A 25,509-nucleotide genomic window follows, 5' to 3' on the forward strand; every position below is an offset into this window, starting at 1 on the left:
CGGTTATAGAATTCTCTATTTACAGAGCTACTATGTCTTTTCCACAGTTCCGAGTTTTGAGTACTTTAGAGCGCTTTGAAGATGAAACCACTAGCCAAGATAGAGTAGAAGTTGATCGTTCGGCTGCGCCTGAAGAGGCCTAACAAAAAACTTGACCTAGTCTAGTTCTAAAAAAAAACGCAATTGAAAACTTTGTGTTTGAACTAAAAACTCAATGATAGACGATCAACGTCATTATCGTCGTTTAGTTTTTTAAGTTTATTCCCATACAAATGACAGTGTTAACACAAATTTTTTTAACAGGGTTAATCTGTCAAAAAACCTATATTATAGCCCACTATGATATGTGGAAGCCATGTGCTCACGCTTGAATAAATGCAGTCAATGTAATTTTACATGTTTTTTTACTAGGAAATAAAATAGTCCTCGTAAACCTGGTATTGCCAACGTCCACGTGTGGCCTAGCGCCAACGCTGATGTCTTTCGTATCCAATTTAATTATAATTATTTTGTCCTTAAGAATGAATATTTTTAAGATGAATAATTTGAGATAATTTACAATTTAGAGCATGATGAAAAGATATTTTACCATTCTCCATTGAAATACGGATTTTGAATCCTCCGAAATGATGTGAATAATCGGAACTAAACCTCAATTTGAGACTGGAGGATTTGCTTACGTATCTTAACAATTTTAGTTTGGAGCTCCAATCACCACACAGACGATTGCTTGAAGTCGAACTATTATCTGGAGATGATGTGTCATTTTCAGCTTCAAGTATTTGAAGAAAATCGTAGCTACATCTGAAATATAGGGTCAATCATTAGAGAGCTGATAACAAAAATTAATCATTGATGAGAATGTACTTTTCACAAATTAATTATTAAAATAATTATAGTAGCAACTAATAGTTTTCAATACTGTACCACCTTTTAGTATATATGAAAGTATATGGATCAATTTCTTCAACTTTTTACTTCACATAATATTTGATGTTTTTCTTGATCAATCGTTTTGATTTTAGTTCTCTTTTGTTTGAGTGTTAGTTTCAGAAACGTGCTAAAATTGACATTTCGACCTATTTGGTCTTTATCAAAATATTTTGATCACTGTTATCGAATACAAATTCAAGAGAATAATTATAAAATATGTGGGATTATATTAGAGTTAAGTGGGGTAAGTTTCATTCTAGTATTATTGAACTGTTAAGTTACTTCTAACATTTTTATTCAGAAATACGTTTAATATGAAAAATTCTAGCAAATGGCAATCACTTTTCCAAGTGCCCAAGAACAGATTCCGGTATTAACTGAAACGCGTAAGATTTATGTAGGGGGGGATACCTCGTACCCAATTAAGTACCTCCATCAATTATGAGTCTCGTACATAAGATTGCCGGTCAAGCATAAAATATCAGAATATTAAAAAAAATGATCATCAGAAATTCTGAAGCGCGTCACATTAAGACAGGGTGAGTTAATTAGATGCTAAAAGGTGTATATCTCACTAATCTGACAATTTGAAAGTGACAAAGAAAAAGGAGGGCTACAAATTTGTAAAAAAAACGTCATCTCAACGTTCTCGGGGATATATTTTTTTATTTTGAAGGAAATACTTCAAGTATAACGAAAAATATAAAATCTGACGGTTTCCACAAGCCGAAATAACAAAAATACGCGGATAAAATTTTATGCCTGCCGCTGCGTGAAGCCTGTGTTACCCTCTATGTGTTTCTATTCCTTTATTATTCTTTCTCTGATTTCTATTGCCATGACGCCATCACAGCTAATCACAGAGACTCGTTTGTGGCAGCTTTGTTCGCGAGTCGATTTAGAATCGATAATGAATCAGTTGGTGAGAAATTTAGGATCGCTATAATGCATATGCTTGATTACGAACCTATTCAGGATTCAGGATGCTGATTTACCGCTAACGATTTAGGGACTTCAATTAGTTTATCTATCAATCGTGTCGTTACTCGTTCCTTTGAAATTTTGTATTTTGTAATAGAGTTGAGTTCATAGAATGGCGGTTTTTTTTAAGCAAATAGATATACAAGGTGTTTTTATATTCGATCGACAACGCTCTACCACAGAGAGATCTCAATAAATGATTTATTTTGATATAGGAATGCGAACCCTTACGGGGCCTTGCTGCTGAGATATAGGGTGTTCAAAATTTTAAATCAGAATAAAAAATGTGCCATACTTCCAAAACGCCATTAAATTTTTTTTTTAAATTTGGTGACAAATATATTCCTTAATAAAGTAATATTTTGATATAAACAAACTTTAAAAAAATTTAACCAATGGCGCGCTGTCAGGGGTTGTCACTTTTATCCCCCTATTTTTCACGCCATTGGACCCATTATTTTTTTTTATTTTTTATTAAATTGCCTGATTATTTTTAGTTGAAAGTAATAAATAATCACTAAACCTGAATTTTCACAATAAATAGCTGTAATTGCATATTTGAATATAGCTTTAAATTCAAAACGACTTTATTCTATAACATTTTTCTGAATTGTAAAAAACAAAGATACATTACTTTAGCACAAAATTCAAATTTTTTGATAAACCTCGTATACTGCTTTAAAAAATTGATATCTGATGGTTACGTTTCAACTTTTGAACCATGCAGAACTTTTTAACAAGAATAACTTTTTTTCATAAAACCACTAATAAAACAGTTTTCCATATGATTCCAACTTAAGTAGACACACTGTATGTTTTCAATTTAAGTTCAATAATAATGAGGAATTATTTTGATAGCATAGCGTAGCTGTTGCTATCTATATATTGCTCTATAAATTCTGATGTAGATATTATTGAATTTCAAGTTTCGAAACGTCAATAATCATCAAGTAACTCGGTGAAACCACATCTTATGAAGATCAATCGATCAAAAAAGCACTGCGAACTAATTTCATATACTATTTGAGATTTTTTTTATATTGACTTTTGTTACTTCTAGATATAAAAGTCGATACAACTATAGCCATTGAAACCCGGAAGCTTGAAGAATGCTACTATGAATGTACATCGTTGTTTTTCGCAGAAATGATCTTTTGATAATTTCAGGAAATAACATATTTGTGGTCATTATCGAGTAGTTGTAAACAACAATAAATAGCATGTCAGAAACAACTTATCCTACTCCAACTTCATTTTAAGAGAATACATGCACCATCAGTTCCTCAAGTAGTGGAACATGTCGTGTTGGAAATGTATACACTCACTGTGAACCTAAATACTTTTGTACACGATACAATTTTTCTATTCTGATTCCGGTAGCCACTCCAACAGTCAATTAATATGCTTATACAGAGTATGAAATACATTTTACATTTCTACTTTACAATGAGGACATACACCAAATAAATTTTGGCAAGATGGAACCAACAGGTAAGGGGAGCAGACTGATAATAGTAAACCAGCCCAAACGGTTTTGTTGAAAGTGGTTTATTGACTATTGAATCTTGTTTCGGTGGCTCCCATGAGGACATGAACATTGTTGTTTTTAGAGAATGGTTCAAACAATTGATAGATCTTCCCAGAACTGTATAATAGTTATGAATAATAATAATCAACTTGATAACCCCACGCTTTTTATTTTTTGTCGGTATTTTTTATTTTTTGCTGTTAAAAATTGTTTTTTAATTTAGGGTTTGATTATCTATCAAGCATGTTTTCCACTTATTCAAACATAAATTTGTTTATAAATCTAAAAATTGCATTATGCAACAATTGACCATCCTCGACGTTCTATTTTCCAATGCTCAAAAACGCTCAAACGTCCGTTATTAGATCATTGTCATTTGCATTTCATATTTCAGTGAATTCGAATTGAAAGATCTATGAAAGTAATTAGAAAAATTTCAGCTTTCACAAAAATGTCATGTTCAATGGAATTATTGAAACAATTCTCATGATTTTTTAACAGAGTGTATGTAATTGGGATTAAATTCAATGGGACTCGCAGATTATAATTTCAATTTGCGATGTTTCACTTACAATGATAATTTGTACAGGGTATCCCAATTCAATCATATTGAAAGATGAAAAAAGTTACAAAAAATAAGTAATTGAATATTTGAATTCAATTGTTTCAATTAAGAAATTACTCTCAATATTGTTTAATATTGTTTATCAACTAAATTAAAATAACCTAAATGTGTTATGAATCTGTTTTCTACATTATGATTTGAGGTCAAATTAAAATACACTCATTTTTATCATGAACGTTTGCTAGTGTAATCCCATAAAAGTTATTTTTGTCCCCAAATATATAAATAAGATTAAGATCTGAGTATCACATCGGTCACTCACTAGTTTCCCTTCTATGTATCCATCTGCTACAGAGCTATGAGAAAATTAGGGTTAGGTCCCGAGAAGAGGTGTGTCAACTTGTTTAAACCAAATATCTCTTAGCAGGAATTTAACATTTTTCTAAATTCTTTTTTTATAAATTATCGAAAACCTCAAGTAACAAATCATTCTCCTCAGATTCTGTTTTTTTAAAATCATATTGACATTAAATAATTTCCCAGCGCCTATACTATTAAACCTTTATTTTACTTAATTTGAAATTGAAAAAATAAATATTTAAAGTTAAAAATCGCTAAAAATAATAGCTGTCTCGTTGATACTTTTTATAGTCCTCAGTCCATATTATAAGATCTATTCAATAATTAGTATCATAGTATCATTCAAAATTGACCTGAAGGATAGAATACACGTTTAAATATAACTACGATGATAAATAACATTTGCATATATTATTACGAATGAAGCGTATTGATTCGTTCCAAATATTGCATATTATCTGAAATTAAAAAACTAATCGGCAACTAATTATTTTAATATAACGAAAAATGATGAAAATTTCATGTTTTTCTCCCAAATAAAGCAGTGTTATCAATTTTTTCTTTGTTAATTAACGTGAACCCTTTTTTCTAAAAGTTGAATTCATTTTTGTAGATGAGATTTAAAAACTGGATCTCACTACCAAAACAATAGAAAAAGTATACCATATTGGTATTGACTTATTAAAAACGGTAGCAGTACCATTTTTCCATCCAACACAGGGATTGCTGGTTTTTCATAAAATCATAATATTCATACTATTAAGATTCTTCCATATGACAGACTCGAATCAATTCAAACGACAATTCATTCAAATTCAAATAGTGACTTACGATTTCTCATCTTCCAGCACTAGTTCTTCAAAATCCAAAATGATCTTGTAGCCTGTTGACGCAATTATTTTGGTAAAACAATTAGCATTATCTGGATATTGCCTCGGGAATCCAGGACTTGAAACCGAAATTCTGGGTTGATCTCTAGAGAGTATGACAGTTTTGTTACAATTATGCAACACGACATTTTCCTTAAGAGGCTCTGAAAAGAAAAGAAATAGACAATAATGGCAAGTTCATTAATATCTGAGGATGTCCGTGTAATGTTTCATATTCATAACTATGTTTGGGTTAATTTAATTTCGTCAAAGTTTTCGATTTAAATTAAAAAAAATATTGTGATAGATTCTGGAAGCATGATTTGTTCTATTCATGGGATGAGTATAAATTTATTATGATTTTTCGAGATCAGTATCACTTTAATAATCTTATATTACGAAAATTTGTATTTGAATCAAAATATTATTTACATTTGTTGCACTATTATAGTGATTTAAGTTGGGTCCACGGTGACTCAACTTACTACAACATTAATCTCTTAGATCAATTATAAGTTCAATGAATGAAGTTTTATGTCTTCCGACATAATTCAAATTTTTCATGTGGAAGAAATTGATACAGTTTTTATAGCCTCAAATATGTTTTTTTACTACTATTTCTTCTAATGAAAATTCTACAAGTGTATTAAGGTATAGCCGATACACATATTGAACATGCAAAGTATGTTAAGATGTTACATAATCATGCAAACTTCGTAGATTTCAAAGATCAGAAGTGACAATTGAGGGGTACCAAGAGCTGCAACCTGAAGATGCTGGCTATAGTTGAGTACCATAGTCAGAATATAAAGCACGGATAAGTTGAAAATCTGTGAATTGGGATAGAGTGAGCATTGCGAGTTATTTCTCTCTGGATTACGAGCTAAGTGAACCTTTTCCTTTTCAATTGAAGTTGTCCAATGTTTCCTTTTTTCCTAAACGATTTAGTATTTAGAACTCCTTAATAAAGATGCCAAGTTTCCATTGATTCCAGTTATCAGCATAGTACGCTGATAATAATGTCTAATGCTTAATTGGTGGCTCTTGAGAAGTCCACTAATGTAGACCAATACTTGTAAAAATAAAATCTGCCGGACTCTGGATAAACCATATATGTTCTTCGTTATTTGGTACTAAAAGCACTTTGATAGTCTGTACACCTCGTTTAGTTAAACTGAATAACACAGCACACAGTGCAGTCGAAGTAGATAAAAGTCATTCTTGACGTGTTTCCAAAGAAAATTATCAGTTTATAACTAAAAAAAATAACATGATAAAGATCTTTTTAGAGTCAAGTTGACAAACTCTTACCAGGTGATGTAGATGAGGATAAATTCGTGAGTTAAAAAATTAAATTGAAGTGAATCCAAATAATATTTATTATCGTTCAAGATATTTCAAATTTATTCTTTGTTGTTGTGAATTTGAGTAACTGGCTTTCCTGCTTGCAGTTATTAAAAGGTTTAAAAATTGGTCATACTGTTCTTCCGCGTGTTATCCAATCTATATTTTCTGATATCTTTATTCGCAATTTCCAAAGCTCTTCATCCCAACTGGAATAATATGAAGGAATAATTATTTCGCAACTTCTGGAATATGTGCTTTAATAAAACTCCAAATGTCTCAACATTCACAAGCTTGTCACAGGACAAAGAATTCCAAATACCAACATAAATTCAGTTATCACTCCTTTGTTCACACCTGTAGTAGTAATAAAATATTCTGGGTGTTTCTTGTGTATTCTTCATTTGATGAACCAAACCCAGGTTTCGGTTTAGCTATAGTAGGGGATAAGCGCGATTTGGAGCTCTCTTCAATTATTGTCTTGTTATTGTAAAGTTTTTCAAATCGACACCGTCAACTTGACATTTTTAAATGCATTATGTAGTAGACTTTCTTTCAATGGCCCGATTTTTGGAGTTTGGAGGGGCAGAAGGGTACAAATGTTCAATGATATCATCACCGTAAAAGCCTAAACTGCAGAAATTCTGTCTGTACCTTTTTGTCCAGAGCATCAAAAATTCCTAGGTGTGTATGATGTCTTCTGAAAGAAATGAACAGAGAACCGTCCAAAGATATTAAAAGCAGGAATGATTCGTGTATTCATGAACTTCTTATTAAATAAAAATATTTCAAAAACTACGAATGTTTTGGGTCGAAATTGAAATATGTCGGTTTGCAGTTTTTCTTAAATGTTATAGAAAGATTCCAACGAAAAACTTTTATTTAAAGATATTAAGTAAAGAATGTATTCACTGGTATCAATGGAGAAATGGTTATTATTCACCACTAACATACTAATAATGTAAGTGACGTTGATTTGATTTTAACATTAAATTAAAATTAGATGAGTCATCTGCCACTTGATCAAACAGGATTTCTATGTTGTCTTTTGTAATATGGGATTAACAGCTACAATGCCATATGATATCATATGGCATATATTATCTTGAACAATGACGACGAGAGTAGTTTATATTGTTCTGATGATATTAAACCATCCATCGTTAATTATCTCAATTGGTATTTGAAGGTCTCTTATTCAGCTGTAGTTTCAGCTTTGAAAAGTCATAAAAAAATTTAATATTTGATTCTGGTGTAGAATTTTCACAATCTAGATATGAAAATATTCATACTTTATAATAATTATTATGTGTGAGAATATTTCTTACTCACCATTATTCAACAAACGCTCGCAAATAAAATGATTCGACGTGGAACAATCTCGGTCATTCCACATAAACGTATTGGCCAGACCAGCCGTTGAAACGGGAAGTAGATAATTTCTGCGAACTTCAATGCAATCCTGATCGCTGAGCCCGTCATCGTTTGGTTGTTTGTTATAATGATCATGTTGTGCCCATCCCGGAAACCAATCTACATAAAAGAGAAAAAACATTAATAGAGCAATGTAAAAGGGAGAAAACAAATAATCAGGTAGCCAGTTTATTCAACAAGTGACTAATTGATTTGTTGTCTGTGGATGATTTTTGATATACAGGTAACTGAAGCTGACAATTTTTAAACTGATACAGTCTCGAATTCGTTTCCAGATATTGGATCGTACTACAGTCAAGTTGTAGTGTATAAAAAAGTATCAGAGTGGTATAACAAACTCTCGCTCTAATAGAGTTGTTTTTGATATCGACAGAAAGGTCTTCCCTGCGTATTCCTTGCTCCTAAATTTCCTCCATCGTTACAGTAGTCCTGTTTTAATCTTGTGTTGCCTTTGGTTTGCCTTTATCTTCGTTTTTATATGTTCGAGTGTCATTTTGGTAAAACTCAGATTCCTTGGAATTTTACAATCGTTCTAAATGCTGTATTTGTTCATCGACAATATGATGAGTTTTATAGAAATTTTTGAAATCTGAATAAATTAGAAGATCATATTCATATCCTATTTTAGTGTTTGTCAGTAATCTTCCAGATCTGAATCCACATAGTTAGTATCTGAACAAGTTTTTTCCATATTCTCTCAACCTTCTTTCTATGGTTTTAGCTATTATTTTGCAAACTGTATCTAGTAGCGCTATATCTTTATAGTTTCTGCATTCATCTTTTCTCTTTTTTGTGTAATGGTACAATTATTGCCATTTTTCACGCTTCTGGTGTTGTCTCTTGTTACCATTACCATATTATTTATTAGCATAGATTCTCGTCTTCAGAGCAGCTTCACTATATTTGATTAATTCTGAATTTTTGCCCTGTATTTTATCTAGTATTTCTTTCTTTCGATGGATGCAATTTATTTCCGTTATTATTCCAATCTTGGGTTGTAAGCTCCTCCCATCGTCCACTACGGTTTTCTACATTTAATATCTCTTCGAAGTGCTCTTCCCAACTTCGGATCATTTCGGTCTCATGCATTATTATTTTCATATTTGAAATAATTTCTGCTGAAATGACTACATTTTGACACAGAAAGATTATCGAATGCACCAATTGAACTTGGTTGGAAGCGATAATCTTTTATGCTGAACATTTCGTAGCAATTGAAGATTTGCAGAAGACAGTAATGTTATTGCAAAGGCATAAAATATTGTAACAAAAGCTTTATTGGCAAATCAACCTTTATCAAAATGCATTATAGTTTTGTGGTTGTCGTAACAACTATAGGCAATTTAGAAAAACAAAATATGTTGTTAATATAATCCAATAAAATTGTTCATTAATTTAAGAAAAAAATTTCAAAAATTCATTTTGAATATGCTCCAGTTATCTTGATAGATACTAGAGCTTTTGGAATTATATCGATTCTTCAATCAGGTTTCCGAGGTTAGTCTTCAGATCGTTGGAGAGCTGTTAGGAGGATTCTTGGAGGATTCGAGCGATGGAAGCCAAATGAAAGAAATTGTTATATAAAAGCTATGAGTGTTTGGTAGATATCGTGAATATTTTGATTGACTGTACGGACAAAAACGTCAGTACATATGGCGATATGTTTATGGGGAGGAGAGATAAATTTGAAAGTTTAAACGAAGGTGTATAGTTCACCAGTGTAAACACTACATTGAAAGTAAGCAAAAGAAACTTATGAGTTCGTGATTTGTAGTGATTGCCCAACCGACAGAATTTCTACAAATGCCTTGTCTACAAAGACACTAAAATTATATAATGTCAAATGTAAAGCGATTCATTCACTTGAAATAACCACCTTTACCCAAAATACATGAACATAGTCTACGTGTCATGGATTGTCGTACACGGTCGAAGATTTGAGGTGTATTTGCTACGTGTCACACGCTATTTGAATACGATTCTTCAAATCGTTGATATCAAGTATGAGTGACGTGTAGACTAATAATTTAGGGTAACCGCATAAACAGATATTCCAAGGATTTAACCCTGGAGATCGAGAAGGCCAATGTTGGGACCCTCTTCGACCAATTCAACAGTTGGGAATATTGCATAGCAGTCTGAAGTGTTTTGGAGCATCATCACGCCAGCATGAACCATATGTTTGTCTAATATTGAGTGAGATGTCTTCTTCTAACATTACTGAAATTTGACGAAAAAAATGAAAACTAAATTTTAGTCATCGTCTTTTAATCACCTCCTGAATCAGAAACACTCTGTATATGCATATATTTCATCAAAATTTGTCGCTTATATAAATATAAAGAAATGTATGTGAATTGTAAACCGTGTATATTTTACACACTTCAAGAAATTGATATCTATTTATGATCAAAATTAATTCAATTCGAATTAATTCCTACCTACTTACGGGGTAAAGTCAAATGGAAAATGAACATTCAAAACAAATATTGGAAAGCCACAAATTGTTCGTGTTTAAAAATAGCACAAAAAAACTATTGTGGGATTTAGTTTGTCACCGCTTCCGCATTCTTAAAATTGGAGAAATTTTCTAAAAGCCTTTTTAGTAAAGTGATGGAATTGAAGGAAATATTAGAATTGAAGAAGTTAAGGGATTTCGAAATATGCGCAATAGTAATAGCAAAATGTTGGTGAAAAGATTCAGTGCACGTCTACCTTTCGATATGACCTTCGAAACTTCTTTTCGCAATCAATACATTGTCGTTGATGTGGATTTAGTTAAAAAAACTGATTCTGATAGTGTGTTATTGGCTTATTTATTTAAATAATATTTTTTTAAATAATAAAAGAATAATCAAAGGAGCTATTTTTCAGTAAAATTGTAAATATGACATTTCATATTTTAATATAATTTTGGTTTTTATTTAAAACCGAAAACAGTATGAAAAAAGAACATATTACGATATACGTCCGAGAATACAGTTATTAATACAGTACTCGATACTCGATATTCTTGACTCGGCTCCTTCGTCGCCTCGTCCATAAACATCCACCTCGTACCGTACTAAATCACTTCCCAAACTTATAATGTAAATAACTATCATGATAATTCAAACAGATTTAATGGTGTAGTACAGGTGAGGGATATGATTATCCAAGTTGTAAGGCTATCAGATTACCAAAATACAAAGTCCATTGATCATTGCTACCGAGTGTAATAGCTTTATGTCACTGAGTATATTTCTCGATCAAAAAAGGTTGGGTGTACTCCAAATTTTAAGTGAAAATTGGTAATTTTCAGTAATATTCAATAAAAGAAACAATACTTCATAAAAAAATATTCATTACTTGATTTTCGTCGGTTTTAAACCTTGAAACTTTTATAAAATTATCAACAAATCTGAAAATTCAGGTTAAAATTCCTTCACAGTAGTTGCCAATTTCGAATAATGTTAGAAATCTATTTTCGTCGGTCTCAAATATACACGTTTAAAATTATCTTCACGTAATAATTTTGCTAGATATATATTTTTTTATATTTCCGTCACTTCTATATGTCGTGTCTAAATGAAGATGACCGGCTAACAAATGATGTGTATAATAAGCAGTAATTTGCTTAATATCCATGCTTAATATACTTGTGCGTTACTGTTTGAATATTGATGGGAATAACATACGTCCCAGCAATAACAATCTTTTGTTCTTCGAAATCGGATCCAAAACACCGAATACAGACTAAAGTTATATTTCAATTATTAAAATCTCTCCAATCTTCTACCTGGAGATTTTCCTCTCGCAACAAATGCAAATAATCAGATCAATCTACGGTATACCAGTCTATTTTATGTTACAAAATACTCGTGGCTGAAACTACAAAACAAACATTTACATACTATGTAGTGAAAATGTTATAGTTTATTAGAATATAGTGGAATGCTTCTGTTATAGGGACTTGCACCATTTGATTTTAAACGTTTCACGATAAAAGACGTTTACGACGATGATCCCAGAAGTACCTAGCCCGACCTAGAGGTGGCGGTATTTCATTGAAAAATACCAGTTTATTAGAAAGTTCACAATCTATAGAGCATATGTTCCAAGTTCGAAGACGCCGCGTTGTTTAATATTTGTTTGGAAGCCATCAATAGTGAACATTTTTTTTGAATTGAACATGGAAAAAATTGGTTAGCGTTATGTTGTTTGAGCGTGAGCTTTTTTAGACTGGGGACTATCTTGATGAATTGATGGTTCTGATTCATTTGAAAGGTGTCACTGACTCAGTGACTTGGTATTTAAGTGACCTCTTAGTTCGAAAAATGTTGCTCTCTAATAGCTGTCTTTAAAAGTTTTGAGACGCATGCTACTCGTCAGCAATGTTTCGTCCATTATAAGACATTAACCCAATCAATATAAAAGCTGAACTAGATTCTACTTTGGGTGAGACTGCTCCTTCATTATCAACAGTAAAATATTGGGTAGCAGAGTTTAAACAAGGCCGTAGGATCTGCGAAGACCAGCATCGCAGTGGTCGACCAAATGAGGGACGACTCCAGAATTGTTGAAGAAAATCCACGAAGCGGTAGTGAATGATCGTCGACTGAAAGTGAGCGAGCTAGCAGACAAAGTAGGCATTTCAAAAAGTACGGACCATTGCATATTAACTGAACATTTGGACATGAAAACTGTGGACAAGATAGGTGCTGCGTTTGCTCATAATGGATCAAAAACAGCATCGTGAAGAAGTTTCCATCGAGTGTTTAGCAATGTTTCAGAGAAATGCCGAATTTTTGCGCTGTTTCATAACCATGGATGAAACGTGGGTTCATCACTTCACACCCGAAACAAAAGAACAATCAAAACAATGGACTGAAAAGGTAGAACCGGCTCCAAAGAAGACAAAGACCGTTTCATCTGCAGGCAAGGTCATGTTGTCGTTTTTTTTTGGATGCTCATGGGATAATTTCCATTAACTATGTTGAAAAAGGAAAAAATAATAAACGGCAAGTATTATGCCAACTTATTGCAACGTTTAAGCAAAATAATCAAGCAAAAACGGCCGCATTTGGCTAAGAAGAAAGTGTTGTTTCATCAAGACAATGAACCAGCTCACACATCCATTATTGCAATGGCCAAAATTAACGAATGATTATTTTCTGTTCCAATATTTTCCAAGAATGAAGAGGTTGGCAGTTAATTGCTATTTTGAGGAGCTTGGCGATTCTTATTATGTTTGCATGTACTTCTGAGACCATCCTAATATTTCTGTTGGACCATGAATAAACGGAAGATTGTAAACGAGGTTCAACTTCAACGCCCACTTAAAGCCGCGTAATTTGAAAGTATAATAATAATGAGGTTATGTGGCATTTTTTACTTTTCAGCCAGCGTTTTGTTGAATTTTCTCTAGTCTTATTGACAAATCGTAAGAATTATGTTTTATATTGAGAACGACTTAATTAAAGATTATTCAGTTCCTGAGTTTATTGAAAGTTGTAGTCTGCCTGGTCATTCTACGTTTTTTTCGAGGTTTTTGTACAATTTTTAACAACAAATAATAGTTGTTTTATCGAATATCTTGAAACAAAAAGCATTTACTCTACAAATCACACATTAGAATTAAGATGGAAAATAACATCTTTGACCTTATACTCAACATTATTCATTGATTCATTTATTGATCATTATCATAGTAAACTTCTGGACGTTGCCTTTCCCAAAAAAAAGTTTTTTTGGCTATATTCCACTATAACGGGCACTACTACAGGGGATTTGCTTCACTACCAAAAGGAGTGTCCAATATTTCGACATTTTTTCTATTTATTAGATCAAGGCTCAGTCTAAGGTGGAAGTGGAATACCACCACCAGCTTTAAAAGTCTCTCTTCTCAATGTTAGCAGATTTTTCTCAATATTTCTTTATATTCATAGCATTATTTTTAAACATTCAATATCACGTTGACAGGAAGTCCGAGCGGAGTTGAAATTTCATATTCATTTCCAGGTATCCCCAATTTATTATTGGTTTGAGTGTTTTCGAATATTACCTTGCGGTGGGAGGTAATATCTCTCAAACTCATATCATTTGATGGTTTTCTGAACATTAAAAATTATTTATTCTCCTTATTTGGTTATCTACTATCAATTTAGAGATTTCAGATATTTGCGGTTTTCATACTATTTGGCAATTGAACATAAATATATCTTATTGGTATAAAAATTTAGTGTAAAATCCGTGTGAGTGCATAAAATATTGATAACTACTCAATAATAATTATTAAATATCTATTTATTTATAACTTAATAAATATCATAGAAGAATTTACTTACAAAAAAAGTTCTTGTAGATGTTTTTAATTTAAAATTTACAGAGAAACTTAACGGGATGTTCAGAAACTGTGATCTAAATCTCGTTCTGGGTTGGATCCGCAAACGTGACCTACCTGAACCCGGATTATAGTTTCCGAAAAGCCCTATAGTAATATAGAAAATGAATTATATCCTTGTTAAAACCAATTGATATTCAGTAGGCTCACCAGTATTATATTTATCGTAGTAGGGTCAAGCAGTTTCTTGCTGCTCAAGAATTTAGATGAGAGGGTACGATGTCAATGTAAAACAATTCAATTATTTCGTTAATAATTTGAAATACTCAAATTTTCTATCCTTATTATACTTACCAGGAAGTTTAAGTACTAAATTTATGTCAAAGAATCGTTCATCATATAGTTCACGTCAATTTGGACATGAGAAAAATTGCTGCAAAATGGATCCCCAAATGTTTGGATGTTGACCAAAAGCGCGCAAGGGTAGAAGCACCGCGTTCGATCTATGCTCGATTTTAAAACAATGTAGACTTCTTAAACCGAATTATTATTAGGGATGAGACTTGGGTACATTTCTACGATCCAGAAACAAAGCAACAATCGATGGAATGGCGACACTCTAACCTAACCAAGATCTAATTTCCGTGTCCAAAAATCTGCTGGAAAAGTTCATGCTTCAGTTTTTTGGGATTGCCATGGAGTAATTATGATTGATTTTTTGGATAAGGGTAGAACAATAACCGGAGATTACTATTCGACATCATTGACCACTCTTCGTGAAAAATTAAAGAGAAAAGACGCAAAAAGCTATCCAAAAAGCTGTGGAGGTTTGGTTTGCAGAGCAAGAAGAAACATTTTTTTGAAAGGTCTAGAGACGTTGCAGGTTCACTGTAATAAATGTATCCAATTAAGAGGAGAATATGTTGAGTAATAAAATATTTTTACATTGAAATTTTTCAATAAATTCTCGTATTATGTATTATGTCAAAGTTTTATGGTCGCAGAATTACATCAATTGCTGCAAATGGAACTTCAAACATTGTAACGTTTTAAACAAGTTTATTGAAAGAAATAGATGCATGTAACATGGTGAAACATTTAAAAATAAACTGGGGACCTAAGAATTTAAATAAAATATATTCAATAACGCGATAATATCAAAAAATTTTATCTACAACAAATATGAACAACACTCAAAAACCTTTTATATGTTACATACTTAGAGCAATTTTATCGTTGTGATCTTCAAAAACAATTAGAAAACGATTAACGCATAAACTTACTTCCACATTTTTAAAATTTAATAATCGAATTAATACCACTTCAATCAATCCGCTATGTCATTTAGATAAATAATAATGCTCTCGTGGTACTAAAATAAGCAAATAAGTTCAGTTTTTGTGGGGCTTCAGTCTGAATAAGTTTCTATCTAAAATAAGATTGTCATTGTTGTTAGCTGTTACTGAAGATACGAGTACTAATCATAGTTGAATTGAAAAGTTGATTGAGTATATATGGGATATTTGTATGACATGAGAATTTTTGTGGTTTTAAAATGACAGCCTAAAATATGGCCGAATTTATTATCATTGTCCACAGTCGGTTTTTTTAATTAAAAATGTCCACCTACGATATCTTATCAAAGCGATCGTCCATGGAAAATCTCTCTCTTTTTAAAAAAAAAGTACCACAACTATCTTTATTACGAAAATTTAACTTGATTATCATAATATAAGTTTAAATAGCTTGAACTTTTAAAGATTCGTGAAGTTTTTTTAATCAGAAAAGTGAAAAACCTTTCATAACGAAAATTTTTTAGTTTATTTACTTTCCATAAATAATTGTCCCTATAAATTCCAGTTTGTTTTAAACGATTGTTTATACTTTAAGAACGTATAATTGTCTTTAATCCTCATCAATCGTGAGAACATTAGCATTATGAACAAAAATCACGTTTTTAATTTTTTCTAATAAACCATATACGTTTCAATGATTATGACCGAGCAAATGAACTATGGATTCACGATCTTGGACTCGAAAATATTCCTAAGAAAAAGGAAGTCTGTGTGCGCGAATAATTTATTGTGAATTAAATGATACCTACTTCTTTTATACGGAAAAGGTTTTGGTTTGCTGAATAACTCCGTAACCCTTTTAGACACTTGCTCCTATCAAAAAAGTAACCTTAGTAAAAGTTGCTGGAAATAGGATGTGGAATCAATTTACAACGACAAATAATAGAGTTCTTTCTAATAAGAGAAAATCCTTCCTTGTTAGAAAATAATGTGGCAACAGTCTGGCCATAACACTACAAATTACAATAATTCAGCTTTTTAAAATTTCCATTGAAAACTGTAATAAAATTTAATTATCAGTAAAAATCGGCAATCATTTGATGTGTCCCAGGACTCCGAAAAGCCCTTTTATATAAGTAGTTGTTAACATTGATACTCCAGTTTCTTTATATTGTCTCTATCTGTTGAATTACAGAAAAATTGTTGGAAAATGTCTTATTTAATAATAAATTATTATCTTGCATCGGTTTTTCAAACCACTAATATCAGAATAGTGTATTTGACGTACGATAAAATTTCGATCTTTATCATAACTTGAAACACATTTTTGTCATTGAATTAGAACTTTTTTTGAGTGGTATTAAAGCAAAAAGGATAACGTCAAATTTCTCAGAATATTGCTTATATGAAACGAAATAATTGTATGTTCTCGATTTAGCTTAATATTGTGAAATATACAGGGTGATTGATTAGTGTAATAAAGTTCAGTGACTCCTTAGGGGATTATAGTCACCATTTGTCCTCACATTTTAAAATTATTCACAATCTCATAGGGTGTTTTAGAATGCTGTGCAATTACATTTTTTAAAAGAAATACCGTATATTTTATAGCATCTTTGGAAACAGCTCAACTTCCCTATTACCCAATACCTCTAATAACACGTTGAGCCCCATTTGGGTCCATAGGCCTGCAATTGAACTTTCCTCACAGCCCAGAGCGGTCCACTGGACTACGTATTTTATTCCAAATTTTCTCCAGGGACCATAGGAAAAAATGTGTTTTACAGTTTGTTGGAGTCACTTATTTCTAATAGTCCGGACAAATTAGACCAAAAAATAAGAGTGAAGCTACATGAATTATTTACAAGAAACGTATGAATCCTTTTTTTCCTACGAATCACCGTTTCTGAGATGTTTAATGGCTATACACCTATACATATTCGTCAATTGATAATTTATTTGATGAACTTATGACAGTTCCCACCAGACAACAGAAATTTCTTACAAATACTCACAAGTCTCGGTTCATTTCATTGTTGTGAGAAAAGTTTACTGCTGAAAATATACTGGTGAAACCATTAAATACGATAACTTTTACAACTTTTTGAATCATTACATCTCAAAAACAGTAGCTTGTAGGAAAAAAGTATTCAGACTTTTTTTGTAGATAATTTTATGATCTACAATTTTCGTATTTTTATGATAAAACTCACCGTTTCGCTGAAAATTGCGAAAAACTCATTGTTTGAGCTTTGACCTTGAATAAAAATTTTTCCATACATGGAAATGATGGGGAACCTTCAAATTCTATGTTTAATTGTATTTTGAGCAAATTTACTGATTTGCAGTGATGGGAATTTATGTAACTTTGAATGTCTAAATTGATCGGATTATAAATGTTTCAACACAAAGTAAACATAGCAGTCAGTAAATATGACCTCACCCGAAAGCATTATTTTTGATCTCTTTTATATTCATTTTTAAAACACATTGTACATTTTCATAGACTCTATATAAAAGTATAAATCATCATTCAAAGGATAAAGAAGCCAAAACCAAAATGTTTTTCCATACCGCAAGTAGGGTGTAAGTTCAAAATATCATTATTTACAGTTTTCATTTCAAATCAATTTTAACTTTAATTTTCCTAGGATCTACACCTCATATGGAGTATAGAAACATAAGAAAAATGCGCGCAGAGAAAAGTATCAATTTTGGTTGGAGCTCAATGTGTTAAAAAATATATTTATTACATATACATATATTAGCGTGTTTATAAAAGGTAAAAGTTTAGTCTGAAATCCTTTCCAAATGAATTCAACTAATTTTTCATATAATACGCTTGGTTCCTTTTACTACGTAAAAATATATAGTGTTTATGTCTCTTCATAGTATGCCAACAAAAAAATGTGTAAAAGCATTCGTCACAGGTGTTTGTCATAGTTGAACCGACCCTCTCTGACAAGTTATTTTAAAACTTTTAGTATGCTTCGAAAATGAATCGCTGTTATAACTGCAATGACTCATTTATTCAGTGTATTTATTCGTAAAAAATACACAAGTTATTGTTACTATTTATACAATAGTAAATTACGTAACAAATTATATTTTACGGAATGATTTGTCTGAAATACCTATTTTGGATTGTGTGAATAACTTAATTCAAAAATATGTAAAACTATTTATTAACATAAAATATAAATAAAAAATGGTTTCAATAACTGACTACTATTCTCTTTTCCTGTCAAGACTATTAAGAGTCACATCAATGCAAAAATAAAGGTAAGTAATATGATAAGTTAATGGAACTTCAAGTGTTTAAGGGGCACATGGAACCGCTTAAGTAAGTCAGTTTATGGATCTTCACTTAAAATAAATAATAGTTGAATAAACTTCAAAAATATGCAGCCATAGCAAAGAAAACCATTTCGAATGAGGTTAAATTGTGCTAGGTGCTTATTTATATTGTTATTTTCTTGACAGATGCTGATATTATAAAATTATATAACAAAGCACCCCACGGTTTTGTATTGAAACGGAATATTTTATTAATTATTTCAACTTTATTTGAAGTGTTCAAATAAATATTCTTATTTCTTATTCGATTTACAAGTAAAGCGTGTTCTTTCAGTTTTTCTAGCTCACTTATTTTAATTTCGTAACTTATCCAAGAAGTGGTTTTTGCTTCGTATATGGTTTCAAGCAATGCGCATGTCTGAGGACGTCACTTACTACTTGGCACAAAGCACTTCCAAACATCAAATTCACAAAAATTTCTCAGCTTATTAATAAGAGTGTGACATTTAAAATGGATTCCACGCTTTGATTTGCTCAAAAAACGATTCCGTTACATACATAAATATCAGCAATTTACAATATGAGTTGAGAGATATATTTGAATATGCGTTGAATGATTCTCATTAAAATTTCAAACATTGGACGCTTCATTTTTGCTGGACAATCATATAAGTGAGTCGTAGTGAGAATTTTTCACAGAATTAAAAAAATTGAGCATAAAGATGTCATTTATTTTTTGTTTTGGAAAAGCTATACTTCTACGGAAATGAAAGAGGAGTTAAATACTATGCTGGGAGAATCTGCACCATCATTTCTTCTTATTTATTCGGTGCCGTTCCTTTCTTCAAACGTGGCCTATCTCTATGAAAATTTGGTTGAATAGGGAATATATGCTTGTAGTTCAAATTCACTCGATTATTTTGCCTCAAACACGTTATAGTTGCAATATTATAAAATTAATATTCAACAATTTCGTTATCATACTACCCCCAATAGTGATATTTTATAAGCCCCTGCTGTGTGTCTTTTCTCACACGAAGCACCCCGTTTATTGTGTTTTTGATATTTTATCCAAATATGATTAATTTTTAATATGCATGATGTACCAGAACATCGAGTAATTAATAGATTAATTTCATGTTCAATTTCATTAATCTTTTCAGTTTCACTCTCGTAAATAATTGGCAGTGCAGTTAGAGTATTTATGAAGTCATAAAGAGAAAAAAGTTCATCACATTCGTTTAGATGATTATATATAACAAATAACAAGAATATGACGTATTCCAGACGCTCTCCAATTAAGTTAGCACTCGTACATAGGTGTTATAATGGAAAACAAAAAACGAAGAATCATTTTATATGTTTTAAGATAATCTTCCTTAAGGAAAGTGCTAACTCTACACTTTTAATAAATAAACGTCTTTCATGAGAATAAATATAATGAACAATGCAGTAAATTTGATTTCATGTCAAAAAATATAATAAAAAAATCGGAAGTACCTAACTCTTTTCAATGGTATGAAGGATTTCTAGCTCAGTAAAGAACCAAGAATGGTCGGGACAATCTCAAAAACAATTGCAAAAAATGGACAAAATTTGTTCAAATAAACTAATGGGGTATTAGAATGTTTGTGAAACGATGTGTGAAAAAAAAGACCCAAAAATTATCCAACGGCTTTCTTATTCATTAAAACATACCAGTTTTTGGCTAATTGTATTCCCAAAACGTGGTAGTTGACTTTATACTCACAAATATCAAGAATAAACCTTCGGTCAGTTAATTATATACATTTGTATATACATTATATACAATGTACGCTCAGAACATATTCCAAACAGAGCATTCGCATTTGACATGTTCAAAAATATTCTGAATACATTCTCAAACGAAGTTATACACTTCCATTTGACGATTTTATGTCTTGTTAGTGTATTTATTTTCACTGGTACCCTCGAAACTACGGAACGTAAACGCTACAATAAAAGGAATTATTAGCATAAGAATAAAATTACTCATCAGAAAATTAACTAGTAAAAAATTATAAACAGTGACGTCGAGTCCTAAATTCCGAGATCACCATTTTGAGCGAGCTAGATAAATGGGAAAATAGCTAATAAAGAAAATGAGAGAACGACTTAATCGGTCATTTTGGATAATCAAAAAATAGTTCGGATACGAATCGAATCTATTATTGGTTACGTGTTATAAGCTTCACCATTTAAGTTTTCCTAGAGACGCGTACCGCATTTATACTTCACTCAGCTACCTAAGATACCCACCGTCCATCTTTCCGTAGAGAACCATTTCGGGATTATTAAGAAAAGGGGGAAAGAAGCGAATAAATCATTCTAACGCTCCCCGAACTGGAAATCAACTTTATATCTATTTATTACAAAACACAAAATTAATTTTATTCTTATTTCAATAGCTATTTCTTACTTTCTTCTTTGATTATTGCTAAGAGCATGTTTTTTAGCTATAATTTAGTTCTTCCAATGTATAGAAAATATAAAAGAAAAAAGTAGCCAGTCTATTTATGAAAATGCGTTGAAAATATGCTAAATGGGATCTGGACGATGTTCTGATAATAGTTAAAAGTCGATAAGAGCAGCGATACTAACATTTAGGTACTAAGGAGAAAGTAAACGGTTTTGTTAAAAAAATTATTAAAATTAAAAGCATAGAATACACCATGCTAACAAAAAAAATTGGGAATTCTAGTAATGTAAATTCTAGCTATGTAAAATCTTGACCATTTGTTGCTTTCTGATTACACTTCTTATTAATTTGGATATGATCAGAAAACATTATGATAATTGATAAAAAAATTATGATCAAAAATATTATTAGTTGATATTATTATGCAACTGAATATTTATAATCCACAGTAAAACTTTGATTTTGTAGCAAGTACTAGTCAAATACTAGATTAGAGAAACGAATGTCGTAAATTTGCCTGAAAGCATTCCAATCATCTCCTCGTAGGATATTATATTTTTTATTATAAACATAGAAATGAATTATAATTGAAAGTGGAAATTGATTCCTTCGAATATTAATCCTGTTTCAAAACAAATTGAAAGAACTAATCCACGATTGCTGTAATGACTTTCTTTGGTCGTTGGATGCTTTGAGGGTGAATAAACACACAAAAATTGGAAAATTAATTGAGTAAGATGTTAAGAAATATGTTTTAGATATCCAGAACAAAAAATTTAATTTTTGATTTGCCTAAAGGTAAAGGTTTAGAGATTTAAGGTAAACTGTTCGCCTTCTCTGAAGACGATAATTCGATTATCAAAAGGCTCATCAGACCGTGTAGTTCTGTGATAGTGTATTAGTTTGAACATTGTGTTCATAATGGATATTACAAACGGTTTCAGAAATTCCAGCTCAATATGAAAATATTCCTAAAAAATATGATATTTACATCGACTAATCCATGCTACAGATTGACAATGAAATCAGTGAACTTAATCATTTTCCAGTCTTCCACCCTAGAAGAGGTTGAAGTATCTGAACATCAATGAAATAACTAATGAATTAATATCACAGAAAAAGCTTCGATTGAAATCTGTCATGGGATGACACAAAATCAAATCATTTGATTGAATTCGAACAAATCGATATTCGTATTTAATTGATATATTAATTGAAAGCATATCTCGTGACTTGTCCCTAAAATTTCAATTAACAACCTTAGTGTAATTTTGTCTGTTTTAATGAATTCGATAATTCAATATTGGTTTTACAAAAAACTCTACAACTAGTAGGTATAATTGATATTCAGAGCATAGTATTTTATATTTACATGCATTTGAAATGGCTATTTACAAATGTTCAATACACATTAATAGAAGGTTGAAGTAGTAGGTGTTATACGATTCAAAATTATGTTTATAAATTCAGGAATTTGGTAACTTTCCACAACAGAGATCCAGACAAAACTCGCTTTAAAAATATTTTCCGCCCAATATATTAGTTTTATGTTCTTAGTGATATTCTTTCTCAAAAAATTACTAATACCGTATGGTTTTTAATGGAATATTTATTAAGATGCTTTAAAACACGGGTGGAGAATTTAATATTACTATTAAAATTTTAAGCAACACAAAATTGTCATAAAATTATATTGAAAAAAAGACGTTCTTATTCCAAACTTTATATTCTCAGGAAATTCCCAAGTGGAAACTTTATTAAGATAATGTAAAACAGAAGAAATAGAATTCAATATCACTATTACAATTTTAAACAACAAGAAATAATATATTATATAAAATAAAATTATATTAAAAAAGAAGGCATCTTTCAAGCATTTCACGTAATCCTAATATAAAAACAGTTATAATCCATGGTTCATTATTTTCGTATAATGATTCTTTTGGTCATATTTTTTCGTTTCGTAATCTTGTACTTTTCTTTTATTGTACAATGTTATGAATATTCAATACAAAACGTCACTGCACAATATAAATGATAGTTTTGAGAAACTAAGGAATAAAATTCACTTTATTTGTAACAAATCTGTCAGGCACTCACGCCATTAATAAAGTGCTTTCGATCAGAGATGGTAATTGTTTTCAAAAAAGATCGATTTTTAAATCAATTCGAATCGAAACCTAATCGATTCATAAAAAAATCGAGGTCTAAAAGATCGATTTCCACTAAATCGATTTTTTCCCAAGTTTGTATTGATAATGTAAATACGAATCCATTTTATGAAAAAAAAATGCCATGATAAACAATCTCTGCAATCTCTTATTAGTAAAATCTGGGATTTTATAGTTCCGGGAATTCGATAATAACAAGTCTACTGGGATCCGAGTTCTTCTCATAACTTGCGAAGGCGCTCACAAAGAACAAATAATTCCACGATACTCATATATATCACGACTAGTGAGTGAAATTTAGGTGCACATCTGCCTGGATAATGTATAAATTTTTCGCTAAATCCTTTTCCATTGCAAGTGTCTTATTTGTAAAAAATTGCTTTTTTCAAGCAATGTAAAAACTAAGCACAAAGCCATATCACGAGTTTTTGTATAATTAACCCTTTAACCGACAACACCATAATATTACGAGTATAAAAAAACTTGATTGCGATTTTCAAGGGTGAAATATTGCTTCACTGAATCGATTTATTTGGTCCGAGGCATCGATTCATCGATTAATTGATTTCAAATCGCTATGTCTTCTTTCAATAAGGTTAGTGCCGTATTTTAATAAAGGTAGGCATTAACTTTATTAAAATCGACTTTATGGTTCTTGTTTTTTGTTAATCGATGGGTAGTTGCCTATATGGCTCACGTGTTTTTAGAAATGAAGACAAAAGAATATCGATTTTAATACAAAATCAAATTCCTGGTGTTTGTTGTATAGTTTTTTATTTATATACGATGTCCAAATCTAAATAACTTATATTCGCTATGAGGGTGACAATGGTTTTTAAAGGAAATAGTGTCTATTAACCCTCATAATCTAACAAATGAAGTAAAGTATAAAAAAGAGAAAATTTTAAGGTAAGTCCTTTCTTTAGTTAATTAAACCAATATCGAAAATAATTCTTAATATTAAATTACTGATGACTAAATTAATGTGGGATGTTCCATTCGTTTTAATTTACAAATTGAACAGATGCATTGAGTACAATGCATCTCATAAATACATAACAGTGATAATCATTTTTCAGTCAATTTATATTAAGAATTTTTTCCAACTTTTAGTTTGCCTTATTAAAAAAATCGAGCTATTTAAGTGAATATTATTTGTTAATTTTGAAAGTATGTAAAAAATTTTTATAAAATAATATATGATCATAATATCAAGTCGTCCTAATAATGCTTAAATTTTTTTAATTTATATATCGTATAAGAAAAATATGTGTCCCAAGATGTGAGAATGAAGATATATATATAATCATCAGCTATATCAAAATATACAAAAACTACAGACCTCAGTATTCGTCGTTGAGCAAGTGCTTATCGATGAACAGAGAATGCAAAGAAACGTAATTGAATACAATTTTAAAGAGAGTAGATCAGTTAAAACATCTCGGAGAAGATAGTGCCACGTCTTCTAAAGTTGGAAGTTGGAAGAGGGCACCTCTGAACAGAAATAAATTCCCGCACCATAGAAATAGAAGATGCAGTTACTAACTGAGCTAATATAGCAGCAAGAATCCGAGAATATACATAAACGACATTCTCAACCGTATCGTTTTAAGTAAATGAAATAATCGAGTCCACATATAACAATCTATCCTGGCAAGACCTGATTTTTATATTGCTTTTAGTCCTTTATAGGCCAATCAAATTGAATATATTTTGAGGAATGAATTTCTAGCAAACTGGAAATCATTTTAAGATCTCTATTTGTTTCTAAAATTTTTTGCTTGTAGCTACAAAACTGAACTGTGCGTTACACAGAAAATGTCAGATATCATAAAATATAAATGATTAATCTCTACGACGACAGACATTTTAAAATTCAAATTCGGTTAAGCGGTATAGCCAAAATGAAATGTTTAAAACGAAAAATTCTATTTTCTCTACATTTCTACATTTTTCGGCTTTGGAAGACC

At 31.0% G+C, this 25,509-nt stretch overlaps 1 protein-coding gene across 1 annotated transcript in view; it reads right to left on the reverse strand.

Annotated features, from left to right (window-relative positions):
• The window catches only part of LOC130893483 (uncharacterized), a 131,611-nt gene that overhangs the window by 28,473 nt on the left and 77,629 nt on the right, over positions 1-25,509 (reverse strand). The window contains exons 9-11 of the mRNA XM_057799662.1: positions 7,913-8,113; positions 5,199-5,400; positions 590-804 (exon numbers count right to left, since the gene is read on the reverse strand). Coding sequence (XP_057655645.1) covers positions 590-804; positions 5,199-5,400; positions 7,913-8,113 — 618 coding nt within the window. The remainder of the gene's footprint in view (positions 1-589; positions 805-5,198; positions 5,401-7,912; positions 8,114-25,509) is intronic.

The sequence above is a fragment of the Diorhabda carinulata genome, chromosome 4 (genome assembly GCF_026250575.1).
Source record: "Diorhabda carinulata isolate Delta chromosome 4, icDioCari1.1, whole genome shotgun sequence".
Lineage (NCBI taxonomy): Eukaryota > Metazoa > Arthropoda > Insecta > Coleoptera > Chrysomelidae > Diorhabda > Diorhabda carinulata.